Raw genomic sequence first — 22,384 nt, forward strand, 5'->3', positions numbered from 1 at the left:
TTTATTGTATAGAGAACAGAGCAGGACTGGACTGAGGGCATAATGGTACAGATTGCTTTGAAAAGATAATTTGACCACAGTTTAGCAGTGAACTGCACTGGAAAGAGACAGAGAAATCAGCGAGGATGCCACTCAGACAGTTTGGGTAGGAAGTGATTACATCTAGAAGTGGGCTGGCTTCTGTGGATCTAAAAGTGATGGAGGGCAAGCAGACTACCCAGCACTAGTCAGGGTACACCAGTGTCCTGTGCGGATCTTGCCAGGCCCCTGGTCCACTTTGCCAGATAGAGAGGAACACACATCCACTCCTATATACCCTTTATGGATCTGTATTTCCAACTGAGTGCTTAGGTAAGGTATGCTTTCAGTCTAAATAAAAGATTTCAACAGCATGATGGGTTATTGTAAGGATTTCATCAAGAGCCATGAAACAAAATGACACTGTCTATGTCGTTAATCAATTCACATCACAGATGAAGAGAGCAATGCTACCTGAAAAACACCTTTGCCTGCTTCAGCTCAACATTTTTCAAACAGAAATTTTGCTTCAATGACATACTTTTACTCTGGCATTACTTGAGGTAAACTGCATACACATGTTCTGAAATTGGCTGACTTGAGGTTGGGGCTGTGAGTTCCTTGTGCGACCTTGCTACCACAGAGATGAAGAAGGGGAAGGCAGGGAGCTCTTCAGTCCCAGCCAGAAAGCGGTTAGATGCACGTGTGCTGCAGCTAGCGAGGGGCTGGGAGGGCACAGAATGACCCTTGCTCAGTCTTTGCCATTTCTCCCTTAAAAAGAATATCTGCTATTTCTATGAGCAGTGGCCCTCTGAGTGACTTCAAGATATTAAATCCAATTCTTAGATTTAGCTGAAATCATCATTCTCCTTCATCTATAATATGTGTGTGTGTGTAGGGGGGGGGAACTTCCTAAGTTGCTTTCTAGCCTCCAAACTCTTGCTTCCCTCATCTCTCCTTCACATGCCACCATGATTGTCTTGGCAAATCATCGGGTGGATCATGAGCTGCCCTTCCAGGTGAGGTGCTGCCCCTACCTTGTCCTAGCCTCCAAGATCCAGTCCTGCTTTCCCACAGCCCTCTCTTACAGAACAAAATCTTTTTCACCATGTATCCATTAAACATCAATCAAATTCCTCCTATAGGCCACAAAGGAGGAATAGGAGATGAAAAAAACACAGAGATCACATAAGGAGCTCATGGCCTAGTGAGGGCAATTGGAGAGACAGACTCTTATAGCACTTGGTGGTGAGATCAGAGCGGAGGAAGCACATAATTCCGCCCAGTCTTCCTGCGCGATCATCTCCCACTACATTCACCCTGTACTTCTGCCACAACTGAGGTCTTATTGTTCCCTGAATATGAGATTCAGTTCCATGACTTCATATCTCATCTCTTGCTGTACCTGCAGTCTGGAATGAGTTTTCTCCACAAGTCTCCAACTAGAAGTTTCACAAACAACTATTAAGGAAGCACTAAGGTTCAGTTACTAGGCTAGATATTGGCGATATACTGATGAATACACCCTCTGAGCAAAGGAATTCACAGTCAAGAGAGAGGAAGAGACAAGTAATCAGCTAATTGCCTAAATGATATAGGATATTTGGGTATGCAAGGAAACATGGCCTTAATTTCCATCTAGAAGGGCTAGAAAATGCTGCTGAGCTATTTAAGCAAGCACAAAGTCTAGCTCAACTTTCTCTCTCAACACACACACACACACACAATCTATGTAAATGAGACTTTAAATACAATCGGTTAGAAGAGTTTGCATCAATAACCCCACTGCCAAGAAGGAAGGATTCTACAACTCTACCCTTCCATACAGTGCAGAATGAGGATAATGGGGAAACAGGAAAACTGGAAGAAGCCAGAGGTACTAAGTTGAACGACATAATAAATTGCTGAGCCAGACTGGGAAGGAGAAAAGAAACAAAAATCTCTGTATAGACTGAGTTGGAGGAAAAGGTGTAGGAGTTTGAGCCAAATGAGACAGATATTAGAGACCTGCTATGGATGCCAGAGAGCTGTGAGAGCAAGATAGCTGGAGAAAAGAGGCTTTAACAGAAACTTTTCTGTGTATTCTAAAGGATTCCCCCTGAGATGTTCCTATAAGAGACTGGAAAGATTTAGATTATTTTCAATGGTTCTGGATATCAGACTGACTGCCACACTTTCTTAAGACAGATCTACTGGGTGGCTGGGCTCATTAGGAATGACATCTGGGTAACTATGGCCATATTCGTACATTGATTAAGCTCCTCTGTGACAGGGACCTGGCTATATTGATTTCTGTACATTCTCAGCTCCTCAAGCCTGGAAATAGTTTGCACATAATAGTTCCTCAAAAAGAATTTGTTAAAGATGCCAATTTCCAATTGTATGTTGCTCTGTGTTCTCACAGTACTTTAATAGTTGGGATATACTGCCTATATATTAATTTTAATTGTCTTACAATCAGGCATTTCATAAATGTTTGCTGAACTAACCTTAGGTGACTTGGCAAACATATTTTAAACTTTTCTTATCAGTATGCTACCATTCCAAATAAGGTGTATGCATCTTAAAATCAGGGTGGTTTGCATCTTCCATACACTTTAGAACACCTGACAGGCTCTGAACACTCCCGTAAACTGTGAATGACAGATTAAAATAACTCAGCCATTCAGAGCCAGTGTTGTTCACTTTAGAAAAAAGAACACACAGGTTTTCAAGCCAACAGTGATTGGAACAACTGTTCTGTAGTCCTCCCAATACATCTTAAATTAATATATGTGTTCTGAAGTTCTTGGCTTATTCTGGACCCTAGGGTTTTGGGGAAAAAACATAAAAGGGAATGAGTAGGAAAACAAGATTCACTACCTTCCCCCCATATCAATCAAAGACACATTTTCTGCACCCTTATATTCAATAACCCACCAACAATCTACACTGTAGTAGAAATAAATATATTAGATTATGGAGGCTATGAAATCCTGTCCAATTCCAGACCAGAATCAATCTCTTTAGAAGTGTCCCAGTTAACTTCTAATTAGCTCCATGTGAAGGTTGTCATGACAACAAACTAGCAGATTTAGTCAATGGAATTTATTTGATATAGCCAGAATCGAGCTTCTTTTTTTAAAAAAAATTAAGTGCTCATTAGTATTGTGGAAAAAAGAAAAATTTATATGTAATTTCATTTCTCAACTTTCAAACGCTGTGAGCTAATTTGCTTGCCAATTCACCTAAACGAATGTCAGTGTTCCTTCTGTCTGGTGACATTCTTCTGTATATAGAACTAACAGAGCCAGAAAATATCTAAAACACCCCACGTTAAAGCTGAAGAAACACTTTCTAGGTCGGAGAATAAAACAAATTCAAAAACACAAAGAAGAACATCAAGAGTGAAAAGAGTTTGTTCTACTCGAGGGTTGACCCATGCACGCCCACCATTTCAGCTGGAACAGGAAAGCAAGCCATAAGCCTTTGTTAAGGCAAGGTAGGCCCTCCAGATTCCTCCCTCCACTTCTCTTCAGACACCACCATACCCTTGACCTCATTTATTTCCTATTTGTTTATATTTATAGTCAACCTCTTGGCTCAGATGCTGGGTTAGTTGTGATGAATTCGATATCTACATCTGCCCACCAAGGATGTTTTGGTGACTCTCAGTCCACCCAAAGAGCCTGTCTCTCCATCTCAGAGCAGGATTTGAATGTAAAGATCATTTTGGAGTTGAGAAGAAAATTAGCTCCAGGAAAAGCTAAGAGATGGACCTTCAGTAGTAAAGCTGAGTGGCAGAGGGCAAAATCTAGAATCCTTACTCTAACAGATGCTCACTCTCCTGCCTCAGACAGTCTAAGCTGAAAACGGGTTCAGAGGAAAATAATCATTTTCCATACATGAACTATATAGTAGTGAATTTAGGGACGATTTCAGCAAAGAATATTCTAGACTACGACTCAAAAACAGCAATATGGTAAATTTGGTATGTGGCTTAAAAACTGTCATTGTAGGTATTCCACCAAAGAAATATAAAAATAGAGAGTTGAATTCTTTTTGGAAATAGACATGAAAGGGCAATCATACACTTTATAAAATAAATCTGTATCTACAGCCATAGCTATAAAACCTCCCAAGTTTGAGATAGTTTGAGCTATCTGATATATTGAGGGATTTATTATAAGTACTCAGTACATCATTAAGCATCATAATTCATGTTGCAACACTGAGGACACCGAAAAGGATGTGCAACCAAAATTCTAAGACATCTGCTCCATGATATACCAAGGCACAGAGCACAGAAGACATAAATGCTGAAAAGTGGCATTTTGCAAAGGCTAACTGTGATTGCACAGTAGATTCTCTTATGGTTAGGCTTGCTGTTTTTACAGTAATGAAAAATGCATTCATTCACTCTACTGATGAATTCAGACTAAAAATGGCAACAAGTATCTTCTAAAAATCAGGAAAGTTGCTGATTTTTACACTTTCACATAATGAAAGTGTATAGATGAGGTAAACAAGAAAACAAAGCCAAACCAATAATATTCTTTCAGAATTAAAAATGTTTTGTTATTGATACCCAATTAAATATTCCTAGCAGAAAATGATTTAAGTTAAAAAGATATACTAGACCAAAAATAAAGAGAAGATCCTAAAAGCAGGAGAGATGGGTAGAATTAAGTACTATCTCTGCTCTGATATCAGCAGAGTGAGGCAAGAGTCTGCCTCTCCCATTGCTCTCACTAGACCATAAGCTCCTAAGGGCTCTCTCTGTGTCTTGCTCATCCCCGATTCCCCACACCATGGCAAGCAGGAGGCATTCAAAAGATGTTGAATGAAGAAATGATGAATAAACTTTGTTTTGTAGGCAAGAGTTGTGGAAACCAACTGGGACCCAAGTAGCTGGGAACTCAACCCAAAAAGTGTCACAAGGAGGGCCCAGAAGCAGGGCTATGCAGCAGGCATGAGAGCATTCAGTCTTCAACTGGGTGGGAGGCTTCAGAGGAAAATGAGTTTGAGACATTATTTGGTAAGTATGAATACTTGAGTAAAAAAATCTATGGATGAACATATGAAAGTTCTGATGTAATGACTGAGAAAACATTAAGAATAAAAGACAAGTCAAAAAAATTCAAACACAAAAGAAAGGAAAATAACTATAGTACACTACTTGACTCAGCTGTGAACATTATTTACAGGGCCATAACACTGAATATTGATTTAATTAAATTTTATGATGTAACAATATATAGAAGGGAAGGGAAAAGAAGAAGTTGGGGAGAAGTATAAGTGAGATAAATCCATATATATCAGACAGGGATTCAATACATATTGTCTAAAATTGATACCTCCAGAAATAAACAATAATTTCTGGCTTTCAGCATGATTCTTCATTTTGTCTGGCTTTCTGTCTTCCAAACTGGTGGCACAATTGTTGGTACAGCATATAAATTATTTGGCTAATGAACTAATTGTTAGTGGAAGTGATATGATGGAAGTTTTATGAGCCAGTGTGTAATGTGCCCTTTCTTTCCCGCCTGCCACAGTGACTGGTGATGTTCCATGATGAATGTGCCACCCACCTTGATGCTGGCATGAAGAGACATGAAGCAGGTCCCCAGCTGACTCACTCAGATTTGGAGGCTTTTTGTTACCCCATCTTTCATGACTGATACTGAATATTATTTGTAGATGTGAAAGCAAATAACAAAAGCAGCAGCTAAAAGTGGAAAGTGGTTGCCTCTGCAGAGCAGAATTGTGGAGTGAGCAGAGGTTGGGCAACAGATTGCCTTTTTTCATTTTAAGCCTTTTAGATCTATCTTTCAAATAGCTACAATAAGTACAGAATACATTTCTCAAGAAATTAAGGTACAAATGGTAATTTAAAGAACAGGTAATTAGGGGAGAGCATAGGTTACCTACCCTTCTCATTTCCATAAAGGGTAAGGAATTTCCATGTCTCTCCCAAAGAAGGCAAGACACTTCCAGCTTCTTTTGGATTTACCCACAAAAGAGTAGAGTGACTTATCTCATCAGTGAGTCTGGGAAAAGCAACAGAGCATGCTAGGCTCAGCCCCTTCTGGGCTATCTTTGTTTATACTTTTTGGAGACACCCTACCTGCAGAACTATTATTCTCTGCTCTCTATGCAGTAAACTTGAGTGGGGCAGAAGAGAAATGGGGAAACCCTGTGGTGACACAGGTGTGCCAGATGACTACATGACTAGGTGGGCAAGTCTGGCTAATTCAGGGGTAAAATTTAATGTGCTCATTTGGCCACAGATCTAAAGCCAAGTTCACTAATCAGCTTTATCAGTAATGATGCTGACATTTTGGTCTCCATATAACTGTCTCCTGTGCCCCAGGAGAACTCAGAACTCAGGACGGGACAGAAAACCCCCATCTCCTCTAAAACACAAACATCGGTCATCAGAAAAACAACTCAGCTGTGTGATTAGACTTAACAGCATACTATGTGGATAATAGCCTTTTTTGTTAGAAAAATATATATGCATATAAAAATTCTGAAAAATATGCTTATCTATATTTTCTAGTTTTTCTTCACATATTATTTGGGTAATAAAAGTGTTCAATAGATTTAGAGTGAAAAAAGATAAAAGTAATATTGCAAAGTCACAAAGCATTATTTATTAGGATTCACAGTTATAGCAGAACGATTAATATGGATTGTGCTCATTCACCATCAAATTCTTGTAATTCATATGCTTAGAAGACCCTCAGACCTTCAGAAGACACACTACATATGTGTCAAAAAGTTGAGTCATGTCTCATACTCTGAATAAACTAGAGGCAGAAGAATCACAGAGTTCAAGTCCAGTCACACAGTTCTGCTTTGAGGATGTAAAAGGTAATCTACAGCAATCTCATTTTCCATTATTTAACAACTTACTTCCATTTCATTATCAACTGATTCCTCTTCCACTTCCATTTCATACATATTTTCATTTGAGGTAATTTCAGGAGCTGCAGGCAATGATATTTCAGCTATTTGAGCAAGATTAGATAATTTCTCATGAATTGCAATAACCCTGAAAATAACAAATATATATGTATTTTATTTGAAGAGTTAAGAAAGGTATTTGTTTATTTGCAGAACCAATAACTTATATAAAGTAAGGCCTCAGTTATTTAACAAATAGATTTCTGATACAGCCAAGTTCAAGAAACATGAGCAAAGAGACAGTCTTAACTTTCATTATGTTTATGGTCTTGTTACACATGCAGATAAAAACATAATTAGAAATTGCAAAAGCACAATGAAAAAAAGGCACACATCTAAAATATTGCTGAAGATGAAAATAAAGAAAATAATTATCTATGTGGTGAAACAAAATCTAGGCAATAACAAAAGACTGACTCTTGTGGAAGTCTTAATGCCATGCCCTGACTGTCTGGCTGACCTGCAGGTAAGAATTATGACAAGTTAACAATGACTCTAAAAGGTCAATCAAGGGACCCATAACAATTCAGTGTATTGCATGTGTGTTGGGAATGGGAGTGAAGAGGGTGGAGGAAGGGAGGTAGGGAGAAGAATCAAGAAAAATGAAAAGTAACAGCCAAAGGAGGGCACCAGCAATGATGCTGAAGACAGGGTTCACAGGCCAGCAAACAGTGATGCCCTGAAGGCAGAATGGACCAGGGGAGTGGAGGCAGAAGGTGGAAAGGCTTACAGTTGACGAAGGCAAACAGTCACCTGCATGGCCTCAGTGACTCCACACTACAGGCACAGCACACATGTGTTTACACATGTGTGTGCACATGCATGTTTCCATTCAAGGAAGGAAGAAAATTTTTATGCAAAAGAAGCAAATGATCCCACAAACAAACTGACATCAGGAACATCGGCAAAAAATTGTCAAACTTCCAATTTTCCACAGCATCCTCATCTGCAGCATTATGCAACACTTGATTATCCTAATGATAGTTCTCAGCAATAAAAAGTTAAAAATGTAATTACATATGAGAGGATGTGAATTTATATAGTATGTCTTAGAAACTTTTCTGTTAAAAAGGCAACAGTTAAATGCAAAGATTTGTTGTTAAAGTTTACTTGAAAGACTTACCCATTAAAAAATGGGTCATCCTATACACCAATAACAGACAAGCAGAGAGCCAAATCATGAGTGAACTCCCATTCACAATTGCTACAAAGAGAATAAAATACCTAGGAATACAACTTTCAAGGGACATGAAGGACCTCTTCAAGGAGAACTATAAACCACTGCTCAAGGAAATAAGAGAGGACACAAACAAATCTTAAAACATCCCATGATCATGGATAGGAAGAATCAATATCGTGAAATTGGCCATACTGCCCAAAGTAATTTATAGATTCAATGCTATTCCCATCAATCTACCATTTACTTTCTTTACGGAATTGGAAAAAAACTACTTTAAATTTCATATGGAACCAAAAAAGAGCCCGTACAGTCAAGACAATCCTAAGCAAAAAGAACAAAGCTGGAGGCATCACGCTACCTGACTTCAAACTGTACTACAAGGCTACAGTAACCCAAACAGCATGGTAGTGGTACTACAACAGATATATAGACCAATGGAACAGAACAGAGGACCCAGAAATAACACCATATATCTACAACCATTTGATCTCAAATAAACCTGACAAAAACAATCAACAGGGAAAGGATTCCCTGTTTAATAAATGGTGTTGGGAAAACTGGCTAGCCATATGCAGAAAACTGAAACTGGACCCCTTCCTTACACCTTATACAAAAATTAACTCAGATGAATTAAAGATTTAAATGTAAAACCTAAAACCATAAAAACCCTAGAAGAAAACCTAGGCAATACCATTCAGGACACAGGCATGGGCAAAGACTTCATGACTAAAATACCAAAAGCAATTGCAACAAAAGCCAAAATGATAAATGGAATCTAATTAAACTAAAGAGTTTCTGCACAGCAAAAGAAACTATGGGTAACCTACAGAGTGAACAGGCAACCTACAGAATGGGAGAAAATTTTTGCAATATATCCATCTGAGAAAGATCTAATATCCAGAATCTACAAAGAACTTAAATTTACAAGAAAAAAAAAGAAACAACCCCATCAAAGAGTGGGCGAAGGATATAAAAGACACTTCTCAAAAAAAGACATTTAGGCAGCCAACAAACATATGAAAAAAAGTTCATCATCACTGGTCATTAGAGAAATGCAAATCAAAACCACAAAACCACACTAGTTAGAATGGCAATCATTAAATAGTCAAGAAACAACAGATGCTGGAGAGGATGTGGAGAAATAGGAACACTTTTACACTGTTCGTGGAATGTAAATTAGTTCAACCATTATGGAAGACAGTGTGGCAATTCCTCAAGGATGTAGAACCAGAAATACCATTTGACCCAGCAATCCCGTTACTGTGTATATACCCAAAGGATTATAAATCATTCTACTATAAAGAAATGTGCACACATATGTTTCCTGCAGCACTATTTACAATAGCAAAGACTTGGAACCAACCCAAATACCCATCAATGATAGATGGGATAAAGAAAATATGGCACATATACACCATGGAATACTATGCAGCCATAAAAAAGAATGAGTTCATGTCCTCTGCAAGGACATGCATGAACCTGGAAACCATCATCCTCAGCAAACTAACACAGGAACAGAAAACCAAACGCTGCATGTTCTCATTCATAAGTGGGAGTTGAACAATGAGAACACATGAACAAAGGGAGGGGAACATCACACACTAGGACCTGTCAGTGGGCTGGGGACAAGGGCAAGGAGAGCATTAGGACAAACACCTAATGCATGTGGGGCTTAAAATCTAGATGACGGGTTGATAGGTGCAGCAAACCACCATGGGACGTGTATACCTATGTAGCAAACCTGCATGTTCTGCACATGTATCCCAGAACTTAAAGTAAAACTTAAAAAAAAAAAAAAAGGGTCATCTCCAATAATGCTGGAAAAGGTGCCTGATGCATTGGAGAGAAAAGAAGATGAGGAGGTGAAAGAGTTGGTGAGTCATGCTTGGTTCCTTCAGACTCTAGCCATGAAACCTTAGACTACTCACTTAACCTCTCTGACCCTGAGGTTCCTTCTACTGTAAGACTGGAATAAGAAAATCCACTTCATCCAATTCATAAGGCTTTTGTAAGGATGAAATGACATAAGTATGTATGTTCTTAACCACAAGGAACTACATGAAGGAAAGATAGTATTCTAAAATGCCATTTTTTAAATTCTAATACCTACAGAAAGAAGTCTTATTTGTCTTCCACAAATAGCACAGCTTTCCTTTATAATACTTGGGATTCTAGGAAGGATAAACCATTCTTTGACATTTGGGTTGCAGATTGTAAATGAGTGTCCAGAACTTCACTGCCTGTGCTGGCAGAGTAAATGGCCCCGTCTAGCTCCACAAACAGCCATCTGGGACCAGGCAAAGCAGGCTGAGTCCTTATGCGAAGAGCAACATCGGATGACCTGAGTCTTGGTGTAAGGCCTGGACCCCATGACTGCACCTGCCTACATCTTGCTTCCTCCCTTTGTGCCCTGGCATACATTTGCCCCTCACCTCCCTGTCCTCCCATGTACTTCTTCATTTCTGTCCTCCAGGTCAACGCCTGCTCCAGCTTTTTAAACCTTGGCACCACAAACAAGCATCTATCATCCCGTCTGGGCTCCCCACAGCCTCTGCTCTCATTTATTGACTCCTAGGCACTCTCTCCCAGAGTCTGCCATGGCCTGGAGGGCAGGACCAAGTTGCAAGTAGAAACATGGATGACTGGAGGTTTAAAGGCAGAGACAGTAGGCAGGGAACTTGATCTTGGTCACAATAGCACAATTTAGATAGAACTACACAGAAGGCTTTATGTCTGTTCATTAAGAACACTATTGTTTCCTTTGTTGCTGTAAAAAAATGCAAAGGATTAAAATATACTTTTTCTTATGAGAACTTAACTAGGATATGAGGAAGTGAATTATAAAAGGAGGATTTCCCAATTTGCAGGTTATCCAAGTTTCTTCTTCTCTGGCCTATGTTTTTCTGACCTGTTTTACTCCTACTTTGCTTTACTCCTACTCCTACTTTGGTCCAAAGGATGATTAGGACCAGTTCCCACATACTAATCTTGAGTCTCATAAGAACACAAGGAATGCCACCCAGGATGAAAGAAATACTTTATTTTCACAGTGCCACCAAAGGACAAGGAGATAAAAGATTGTTGGGCATGGTCCTCTGTGATGGCCTCAGTGGCTGGGGCTTGTCACTAATTTTACTAACCCTACTATTGATCAGAAATACACCAAAATTCAAAACTTTCTGGAATAAAAGAAAGAAGCTTATCAGTTTGATGACTTTCTAAACTTTATAGAAATTATAATCATTTTCATCATGTGGGGCTGGAAAAAATCTACATTTCCGGATTTACAAAGCAAGTGCAGAATTACCTGATTTTGTTGTTTAGCTATGCTGCTCTATAGCCTGTACCTAAGTTTTCAACCATTTCACTTGGAAAAGAAGAAAAGAAATGGAAAGGAAAAGGAAAACAAGGAAGAAAATAAATTGAATGAAAATATAGAGGAGAGGAGTGGAGGAAAGGAAGGGAAGAAGAGGAGAGAAGAGGAGAAAAGAAAGAAAAGAAGGAACAAATAAATTGACTGAATAATTGAAAATATGCCAGCTCTCGAAACAGCCTTTGTCTCTTTCATGGTGATGCCAAGAAGTCATTCAAAATGAAAATCATGGAACATAAACAAGACTCTCAAAGGAAGGAGAGAAGCACTAAATTCTCTGTTTACCAAGCCATTGATGGAACAGGCATTAGTGGTTAAGCTTTTCAAAGCATGTTCACACACTGTCTATCTTGGTCCTGAAATAACCCTGAAAGGCAGACAGAGCAGTTATGATCATTTCCATCCTAAATGAAGGAAATGGAGGATAAGGTCAGAAGGGCAATGAACAGTGAAGTCAAAAATAAACTAAGTAATAAATTAAAAAACAACAACAAGGAAATTTGTAAAGTGAAACAGGAAGAGAGAAATGAGGCATGAGCAAAAAGTTAAGAGATAAGACCTGTTTGATGGAGAGGGAGGAAAACAACCTAGATAAAGCAGAGACTTCTGATTGGGCACAGAGGGAAAGGTGGGCCAAGGGAGGTAGTAGAGCTTGGGCTTAATTTTGAAACTCCATACAAAGCCACATTAAATTATTTTTTAACCACACTGAAACTACAGGCAAAATATAGTACAGACAACATCCTTGTGCTCTCTGTAATCTCTATGAAGCATGTATGAACTGTTCCTTCGGCAACCCTCTGTACTATTATTAGTATTATTTCCATTTTACTAATAGGAAACTGAAGTACAGAGGTTACATAAACTGCCCAAGGTTGTGAAGGTAATAAGGGGCACAACTGATATTTGAATGAAGCAGGCAGGATTCAGAGTTCATGCTCTTAACCACTGCAATATAATATTCCTCTAAACCAAAGGAAGATTCTTCTAGAAGTGCCTTTTAGCAGGTCTCCTATGCTACACCTTGCCAATTACTGAAAGAGTCTATTCTCATGAGAAATAACAACAAAGACAATTCGAGTTGTGGAATTTTTACTTGCCTATTCAGTGGAATCCATAAAGAGCCAACACATGTACTGTTACAAGTGGAATGTCTAACATCTGAAATCTTCACAGGCTTCAAATTATATGCATACAACAATAAAACCTATAAGAAAAAAAAAGGGGTATACAATGTGACATCAAAATTAGAGTTTACCTCAAAAAATACAGCAATAGTTCACAAAATAATATCACTGTACGTTAAAAAGTATTTGTTTAGAAGAGAAAAATTGGGTTTTCAATTCACCCAAAAGAGAAATGATGTGAACCAGAATTATACAAAGGTTGTAGGATGAAAATAAATACTATTTGGTAACAATATGATATTATTTTTGAAGAGTGACATTTTGTATTGCAATTAAGTTTATAGTTCAGCCTTTGAAGGCCCTCTACAGTAAGTATTAAGCATACACCCGGTAAATAGCCAACTTTGTTCCTTGTTACTTCTCAACATGTACCATTCCCATAAGTGGGCATAGTCATTTCTATGAGTTCACTTATGCTGTTCCCTTCCTCTTCTCTCCATTTATCCAATCCACACGCAGCTTTCTAGCCACCACAGCTAAGATGAAATGTCCCTTGATGATTCATGCTCCAGTAATTTCCCTGTTGTTCAGATTCTGACAATTCTTAGAGTCAGTTGCATGTTATAGCACCTACTTAGTTATGGATTTGTAGTGTTTGAGAGTCACAGAACCTTAGAGATAATCTGGTCTCATTCCTTCATTTTAGATATAAGAAAGCTATTGTCCAGAGTTGCCAATCAAAACCGAGTAATTAGGCATATTGAGGCTCAGAGAACATAGCCCCAAAGTAACAAAGGACATTAGAAGGCCTTAGAAACTATCTCAGAACCAAGACTTTTTAACCCAGCACAGGTAGGGGCTCTCTCAGGAGGTTCCCGTATCTGCCTGAGAAAATGTCTTCCAAAAGAAGTACAATAGTCTTGAAGCTCCCTTTCTAGGAATCTCATTAAATAACCAAGAAAGATTAAGTACCAGAGAGGAGAAAAGACTAAAAGTCATCACCTTGCCCACACAGAGTTTTTGTCTATTCTTCTGAGGGCAGCTTGGAGAGATTGCCTGGGAGACTCTATCTGCATAATCAGACAACCTTTGTTTGCAGTGTTGTGCTACCCCTCTTCTTCCCTAACTTCCCACAAGCTATTGTCGTTCTCAGTCCCTTTACACAGATCACTTAAAAACTACGGTCTGCCCTTTGGGTCCATTCAGTTCTGGTAAAAATCATTGATGACTCCTCAAAATTGCCCACATCCCCAGCTTCCTCTCCCTGAAGGAAGAAACCTGAAGAAGGGTATATAAGCTTCTGAATCTCTCCGGGTAATTGGGTAATCATTCTTTTGTTATTTTCCTGTGCTTATACACATTACTAAATTTGTATGCTTTTTCTCCTGTTAGGCTATCCATTGTCAGTATTATTTTGGTAGACTTTAGACCCAAATCTTTAGAAGAGGAAGAAAAAACTCTCTTCACCCCTAAAGGCACATGCCTTTACCTCTGCTTCCTCACAAAGTAAACTAAGATAAGAGTAAAGGTATTTTTAGGTATTTTTAAAAGGCGTGAGTCCACAAGGACAGAAAGAACACAAGAGGAGATGAAGCAGACAAAAGATGTTAGCAACACTATGAAGGACAGAAAGCACCTGGAAGAACAAAGCTGACTCAGCAGAGAGGAAAGGCTGTGTCCTAAGTGTTTTCAGAGGGGTTGCCAACAACAAGCATGACTGAGATCCCTGACAAGCTCAGGAACTGAAGGCTCAGGTACCTTTAAAGGCAGGAATAGGTGGTACTGCAAACAAGGAGTAACATTAGACAACCTCCCTTTCATCTGGGTGGGTACAACCTGGAGACTCCTCCTTTCCCTTGCCTCCTCTCTCCTGGCTGACCTTCTTCTATTTTGCTCTCTGCTCATGTTAAATCAGAGAGGATCTATGCTGAGGGACGTTAGGTACAGGGCTCAGGTGCTTTACTAAAAACATTGTAATTAAGTGAAAGTCTGCATTCTGAATGAGAGACATCCCCCTACCCCACAACAGCCCCTTCTCAGAATGCAGTAAATTAGGCAGGTGTCTAAGAGAATTGTCTTTGGGGAAACTGATATGTCAAAGAGAAAAGACCTACAGATACTGAAATGTCATCATCCTCCAGTGAAACTACTGGCTCCTTCTGCAGTTACCCTATAATGAGGCCCACAAATCAATGTCTAACCAAATATGCTTTTTAGTGCTTCACTTCAAACATAAATGGACAGTCAAGAGTCACTAGACAGGAAATGAAAGGCAAAAACTAAAACTAACAGAAGGGAAATTGCAGAATAAGATATAAGACAAAGATCAGGAGAAAACTCCAATGAAACCATAACTAATATCCTCAGATAGAAGAAAGACAATGTTGCATCTGTGAAACAAGAACAGGATACTATCAAAATGGGACAATCAGAGAACAAGGAAGACCACTTAAAAATAGAAATATGATCAAAACAACTAAATAATAAAAGATTCAAAATATAAAGTTGAATCCATCTCCCCAAAAGTGAAACCTAAATTTAAAAACATAGATAATAGGGGAAAAAATGAGAAAAGTAAACACTTAATCCAATTGGTTCAATATCTGAATAATAGAAATTCCAAAAGGTAATAAGATAATCAGGAGGGAGGAAATTATTAAATAAAACAAATTTCCATGAACTGGAGAATATTAGTTTTCATTTTGAAAGGGCCACCCTAAATATCCAGCACAACAGATGAAAGACACACCAATGCGCATCACGAAATCTCAGTACATGTGGGACAGAGGGAAGACTCTGAGAGCTGGCAGAGTCACAAATAATGAACTAGGAATCAGAATGGGATCAGCCTTCTCAACAGCAATGCAGAGACATTGCTGTTGACAATGCCAGAGACAGTGGAATAATACCCCCCATGTTTTCAGGGAAAATAACTGTCAGCCTAGAATTTTAGGCCAAGAAAACAATGAATTAAGCATTAAAATAAAGATATTTTGTTAGACATTCAAGGTCTTTTTACCTCCTGGGTAATCTCAGTTAGTTTGCTGCAACCCTGTTACCATATAAGGGCAATGTAGTCATGGTATTGGCCCTTGGCCAAACCTGAGTAAAATGTGTTAACTAGTAATTAATGCAGTCCTGTTCAAGGGTCTGAAACAGACCAGAGAGCAGCCTGTAACATCTGGTCTGCATTTTTTACAAAAAATGTGCATACTGATGATTGGCAGCTAGATCTATTATCTTCACTTCTATTATTGAGTCTGGGCCCACACGTGTTTTTGACTACACAAACAGAGATAGAAAAGGCTCCTCCTCAGATAAGAGAGCAGCTTGAGACCAAGATATGTCAGATTTTGGTGGTTTATAATCCATAAATGAACTGTGTCCTATGTGACTGAGACACTGAAAGCTGCCCCTGGATATCTTGAGTGTCTCGAATGATTACCTGTGCTTTCTTTAGCCTTCCATGCCTCATCCTTTCTTTGTGAAGTCTCATGAATACTCTGAAAAATTAGAACCTCTATACACCCTTTTTCAGGAAGCTGGAGGACGTGTTCATCTGACCCAAGAGAGCAACTCAAGACAGAAACAGGAGACCCAGGGAACCCAACTTAGAGAGAGGGGAAGGAATACGCAGTAGGGTGATGAATGGGACCCTTAAGATGATAGTTGAGCCATAAAAGCAATCAATGTGGAGCATGTCTCTGAAGAAGAAAAACAAATGGAACTGAAAGATAAGCTGATGAGTTTGACCAAATGGAGAAGACTGTATAGTTCTTTGAAAGCTTGGGAAGAATTAGAGATCCAAAAATAAACAAAAATAAGACAAAAGACTAGTTCTAAGTTAAAGGCAACTTTTTTCTTCTGGAAAGAAGAAGGCAGAAATAAAGGAAGCAGTAACTTACTTGGCTCACCCATGAATGATACTTACATAGTCATAATGCAAATGCAGACTATGGGCAAGTTGACATTCACGCCTCTGGCTTCCTCATTTGTGAAATGGAGATGTGTAATCCCCATTCCATGAATTGCTCGTGTGAGGATTCAATGAGTCCATGTGAAGTGCTTAGAGCAATAATAATGCTCTAAGGCATTATTTTAGCTCGTGATCATTCCTGGCTCCTTACTCTTCCTTGGTGCCTCATTCTTTATATTCTCTTAGACCTACTGCTAATCCTAAAATGACTTCCCATTAGATCTCCCAGCCAGTCCTTGCCTAATCTACTAATCCTTAGTTCTATTCCCGCTTGTCTTCACTCTTCAAGGGACAAGATTCACCCTATATCACCTTCATACTTCAGGGTGGATTCAGGAGGAGACAATACACTCATGATGGAACTTTCAATGCTCCCTTACTCACTTCTGCAAAGACTAGTTTTCCAATGGCAAAGAAGTGATATAGTTTTGAAAAACACTGAGGACTACTGTATTTAAAATGTGTCTTATGTTTAGAATTCCTTATAGCCCAGGAATGAGTGAAAGAAGAGCTCTCTTGTACTAGATGGAGTTGATTGTCCCACTTCCTCATCTTTGTATCTTAATCACCTAACAAAATACCTGGCATATGGTATGTACTCAATAAATCTTTTATTAATTAGTAAGCAGCTAAATTATATGTGTTTGTAAATAAATAAATATTAGGGATGAGAAGAGTTTGGTTCTCATTCCTATTTTTGTCACTAATGAGTTGTGGCATTGGTCAAGTCGCTTTACCCACATGGGACCTTGCTTCTTCCTCTGTAATATGTGAGCATTGAATAGATGTTCTCTTAGTTTCTTTCCAGTTCTGAACTTTGCCTTGGGTGGTACCAAGAGAAGTCAGAGAAGGTTTCCAATGCAACCTACTATATGATGCAGCAATGGAGAATCAACATTAGAACTGTAAGCTGCATTAGTAGCAATGGCCCAGACCAGTGCTTCTCAAACTTGAATGTACATAATTATACTTGGGAGAGACTATTAAAATGCATATTCTGACTCAGTGGGTCTGAACTGAGAGTCTACATTTCTAATGAGATTCCAGGGGATGCTAGTGCTGCTGGTTCTCAGCCATACTTTGTGTCGCAACAGCTATTTCAAATGTCAGTCCCTATCTCCCTTATACAGCACAGCTTTTGCCTTTCCAAGCTCCGTGAAGCTGGATGTTATTTTGGGCCCCATCTGAAGGACCAGGCTCTAGCTAATCGCATGGTCAACAAGGCCCAAAATCCAGAGCACCTCAGAGGGAATCCCTGGGCCTCTGCATGATTCCTGAGTTACAGCACTCCCAACATCTAAGTTGGTCATTGGGCTTCTGCTTTTATTATTACTTGGTAGCTTTCCCAGGAACCCTAACTCTTCCTTCAGTAACTTGCTAGGACTGAACTTGTCTTAAATGCACAGCTTGTTTATTTGGAAACCTGAAACAGAGTCTAGCTTTCCAGAAAAGAGTACTAGGTCCACATATCTTGTTTATAGACTGGCTGGATTCCTGCACTAAATAAACATACCTCCAAATACCATTTCAGTTGCATTGAAGTTTGTGTTTTCACTTGGCAGAGTCTTGCTCTTCAGTGATGTGCTTGCTCAAACTTCCTGCCTTTGATCATCCTTATCCATCTGAGTCTTCTATGGCCTTTGAATACCTTGCCTTGGACTGTCCAACTGCGCTCAGTAAAATGGCCTTTGTTTTTTGCTTTTTTTCCAAGTTTACTTATTTTTTCCAACTTTATATATATAGAGAGTTTGGCTAGTGACAAAGTCTTGGCTTTTAGAGTACTCATCACCTGAATAGTAAACATTGTACCCGATAGGTAATTTTTCAATCCTCACCCATCTCCCACCCTCCCACTCTTCGTCATTTCCAATGTCTATGATTCCACTGTGCATGTCCATGTTTACTCATTGTTTAGCTTCCAATTCTAAGTGAGAATATGTGGTATTTGGCTAGTTATTTTAGTTCGGATAATGGCCTCCAGCTATATCCATGTTACCACAAAAGACATGATTATTTTTTATGGCTGAGTACTTCTTTATCCAGTCCTCTATTGATGGACACGTAGATTGATTCCATATATTTGCTATTGTAAATAGTGATGCAGTAAACATACAAGTGCAGGTATCTTTTTGATATAATAATTTATTTCCCTTTGGATACACACGCAGTCGTAGAACTGCTGAATCCAATGGTGGTTCAATTTTTAGTTACCTGAGAAATCTCCCTACTTTTTTCCATAAAGATTGCACTAATTTACATTCCCACCAAGAGTGTATAAAAGTATTTCATCTTCTCCAATTCTGCAATTCCATCTTGCCAATATCTGTTTTTTTTTTTGTTTTGTTTTGTTTTTACTTTTTAATAAGTCATTCTGACTGGTGTAAGATTATATCTTATTGTCATTTTAACTTTCCTTTCTCTGATGATTAGTGATGTTGAGCACTTTTTTGCATGTTTATGGAAAACTTGTATATTTTCTCTTGAAAAATAAATGTTCATGTTTTGAGTCCACTTTGTAATTTTTTTTTCTTGTTGAGTTGCTTGAGTTCCTTGTAGATTCTATTTTTTATACCAGTACCATGTTGTTTTGGTTACTATAACCTTGTAGCATCATTTGAAGTGAGGTAATGTGATGCCTCCAGCTTCGTTCTTTTGGCTTAGATTGCTTTGGCTATTCTAGCTCGTTTTTTGTTCCATATGAATTTTAGGATTTTTTTTCTAATTATCTGTGAAAAACGTTGAACCTGTAGATTGCTTTGGGCAGTGTGGTCATTTTAATAATATTGATGCCTCCAAACCATGAAGATGGAATGTCTTTCCATGTTTGTGTCATCTACACTTTCTTTCATCAGTGTTTTGTAGCTCTCTTTTTAGAGATCTTTCATGTCCTTGGTTAAATATATTCCTAGATATTGTTTTATGTAGTTATTACAAATGTGATTGCCTTCTTGATTTGGTCCTTGGCTAGATCATTATTGGTATATAGAAACGCTACTGATTTCTGTATGTTAATTTTGTATGCTGAAGCTTTACAAAATTCATCTATCAAACTAAGAGATTTTATGGTAGAGTCTTTAGGATTTTTTAGTTATAAGATCAGCAAACAGAAGTGATTTGACTTTCTCTTTTCCAATTTGTATGTCTTTAATATTTTTCTCCTGCCTGATAGCTGTCGTGAGAACTTCCAGTACCATCTTAAATAAGAATGGTGAAAATGGGCATCCTTGCCTTGTGCCAGCTTTCAGAGAGAATGTTTTCAACTTTTCCCCTTTCAGTCTGATATTGACTGTAGGTTTGTCTTAATTATGTCTTCATCATGTTGAGGTATGTTCTTTTATGCCTAATTTGTTGAAGATTTTTATAATAAAGGTATGCTAAATTTCACCAAATACTTTTTCTACATCTGTTGAGATGATCATATAGTTTTTGTCTTAATTTTCTTTATGTGATGTATCACATTTATTGATTTCTATATGTTGACTTATAATGGCATCATTGGGATAAATCCCACCTGATAATGGCGTATTATCTTTTTGATGTGCTATTGGATTTGATTTGCTGGTATTTGGTTGAGGATTCTTGCAACTATATTCCTCAGGATATTGGTCTGCAGTTTTCTTTTTCTGTTATGTCCTTGTCTGATTTTGGTATCAGGGCAATACTGATCTTATACAATGAGTTAGGAAGAATTTCTTCTTACTCAGTTTTTTGGAATAGTTTTAGGAGTATTGGTATTATTCTTCTTTGTATGTTTGGTAGAATTTGGCTATGAATCCATCTAATCCTGGGTTTTTTGTTGATGCTTGGAGATTTTTTTTTTATTACTGATTCAATCTTGCTACTTACTATTGGTCTGTTCATGACTTTTATTTCTTCCTACTTCAATTTCAGGAGATTGTATGTTTCTAGGATTTTATCCTTTTCCACTATGTTTTCTAGTTTGTTGCATATAGTTGTTCATAATAGTCTCTGGTCATCTTTTGTATTTCTGTAATATCAGTTGTAATGTTGTGTCTGGAATTGGTGGATTCTTGGTTTCACTGACTTCAAGAATGAAGCCGTCAACCCTCGCAGTGAGTGTTACAGTTCTTAAAGATGGTGTGTCTGGAGTTTGTTCCTTCTAGTAGGTTCGTGGTCTCGCTGACTTCAGGACTGAAGCTGCAGACCTTCACGGTGACTGTTACAGCTCTTAAAGGCAGCACATCTGGAGCTGTTCATTCCTTCCAGTGGTTTTGTGGTCTCACTGGCCTCAGGAAGGAAGCTGCAAACCTTCCCAGCAAGTGTTACAGTTCATAAACGTAGCACATACGGAGTTGTTCGTTCCTCCCGTACAGAGTTGTTCTTCCCTCCCAGTGGGTTTGTGGTCTCGCTGGCTTCAGGAGTTAAGCTGCAGACCTTCCCAGGGAGTGTTACAGCTCTTAAAGGTGGTGCAGACCCAGAGAGTGAGCAGCAGCAAAATGTATTGCGAAAAGCAAAAGAACAAAGCTTCCACAGCATAGAAGGGGACCACAGCAGATTGCCGCTGTTGGCTGGGGCAGCCTGCTTTTATTCCCTTATCTGGCCCCACCCACATCCTGCTGATTGGTCCGTTTTACAGAGAGCTGATTGGTCCATTTTGACAGAGTGCTGACTGGTGCATTTACAATCCCTGAGCTAGACACAGAGTACTGATTGGTGCATTTACAATCCTCTACCTAGACATAAAAGTTCTTCAAGTCTCCACCAGGTTAGCTAGACACAAAGAGCTGACTGGTGCATCCACAAACCCTGAGCTAGAAACAGAGTGCTGATTGGTGCATATACAATCCTCCAGCTAGACATAAAAGTTCTCCAAGTCCCCACCCCACTCAGGAGCCCCGCTGGCTTCACCCAGTGGATTGTGCGCAGGGACCGCGTGGGCAGAGCTGCCTGCCAGTCCCGCAGTCCCACCCTGCACCCGCATTCCTCAGCCCTTGGGTGGGTGGTCGATGGGACCCGGTGCCCTGGAGCAGGGGGCGGGGCCCGTTGGGGAGGCTCAGGCTGCGTGGGAGCCCACAGGGGGAGGTGGGTGGGGGCGGTCATGGCAGGCTGCAGGTTCTTGGGTTCCTGCCTGTGCCTCTCCCTCCACACCTCTGGGCGAGCAGAGGGAGCCAGCTCTGGCGTCGGCCAGCCCAGAGACGGGCTCCCACAGTGCAGTGGCAGGCTGAAGGTTTCCTCAAGTGTGGACAAAGCAGACTCCGAGGCCAAGGAGGCGCCAAGAGCCAGCAAGGGCTGCTAGCACATTGTCACCTCGTGATGTCTCCTTTTTAAATTATGATTATGTGTATTTGGTTCTTCTATTTTCTTAGTCTAGCTAGTGCCTTGTCAATTTTGTTTATCTTTTAAAAAAACCCTTTGTATTGTTTTTTAGTCTCTATATCATTTAGTTCTGTTCCGAGCTTTGTTATTTGCTTTCTTCTGCTAACTTATAATAAAGGTATGCTTATAATAAAGGTTTGGTTTGTTCTTGTTTTTCTAGTTCCTTGAAGTGTAACATTAAATTGTTAATTTGTGACTTTTCAACTTTTTTGATGTAGGCATTTAATGCTATGAACTTCCCTCTTAGCACTGCTTTTGCTATATCCCACAGGTTTTTTTTCTTTTTTTTAAGGCTGTGTTTTCATTTTCATTCATTTCAAAAAATTTTTAATTTCCATCTTAATTTCTTCATTGATCTAGTAATCTTTCCAGAACATGCTGTTTAATTTCCATGTGTTTGTAAGATTTTGGAGCTCCTCTTAGTA

At 39.1% G+C, this 22,384-nt stretch overlaps 1 protein-coding gene across 1 annotated transcript in view; it reads right to left on the minus strand.

Annotated features, from left to right (window-relative positions):
• Positions 1-213: 213 nt before the first annotated feature.
• Positions 214-22,384, minus strand: part of LOC105533026 (cilia- and flagella-associated protein 54-like) — a gene marked incomplete at its 5' end in the record, with an annotated part of 140,743 nt that continues 118,572 nt past the window's right edge. Inside the window, 3 exons of the mRNA XM_011971362.1 lie at positions 214-369; positions 6,916-7,054; positions 12,620-12,726. Of these exons, the coding sequence (XP_011826752.1) occupies positions 214-369; positions 6,916-7,054; positions 12,620-12,726 (402 nt within the window). The remainder of the gene's footprint in view (positions 370-6,915; positions 7,055-12,619; positions 12,727-22,384) is intronic.

The sequence above is a fragment of the Mandrillus leucophaeus genome, unplaced genomic scaffold (assembly GCF_000951045.1).
Source record: "Mandrillus leucophaeus isolate KB7577 unplaced genomic scaffold, Mleu.le_1.0 Scaffold1215, whole genome shotgun sequence".
Classification (NCBI taxonomy): Eukaryota; Metazoa; Chordata; class Mammalia; order Primates; family Cercopithecidae; genus Mandrillus; species Mandrillus leucophaeus.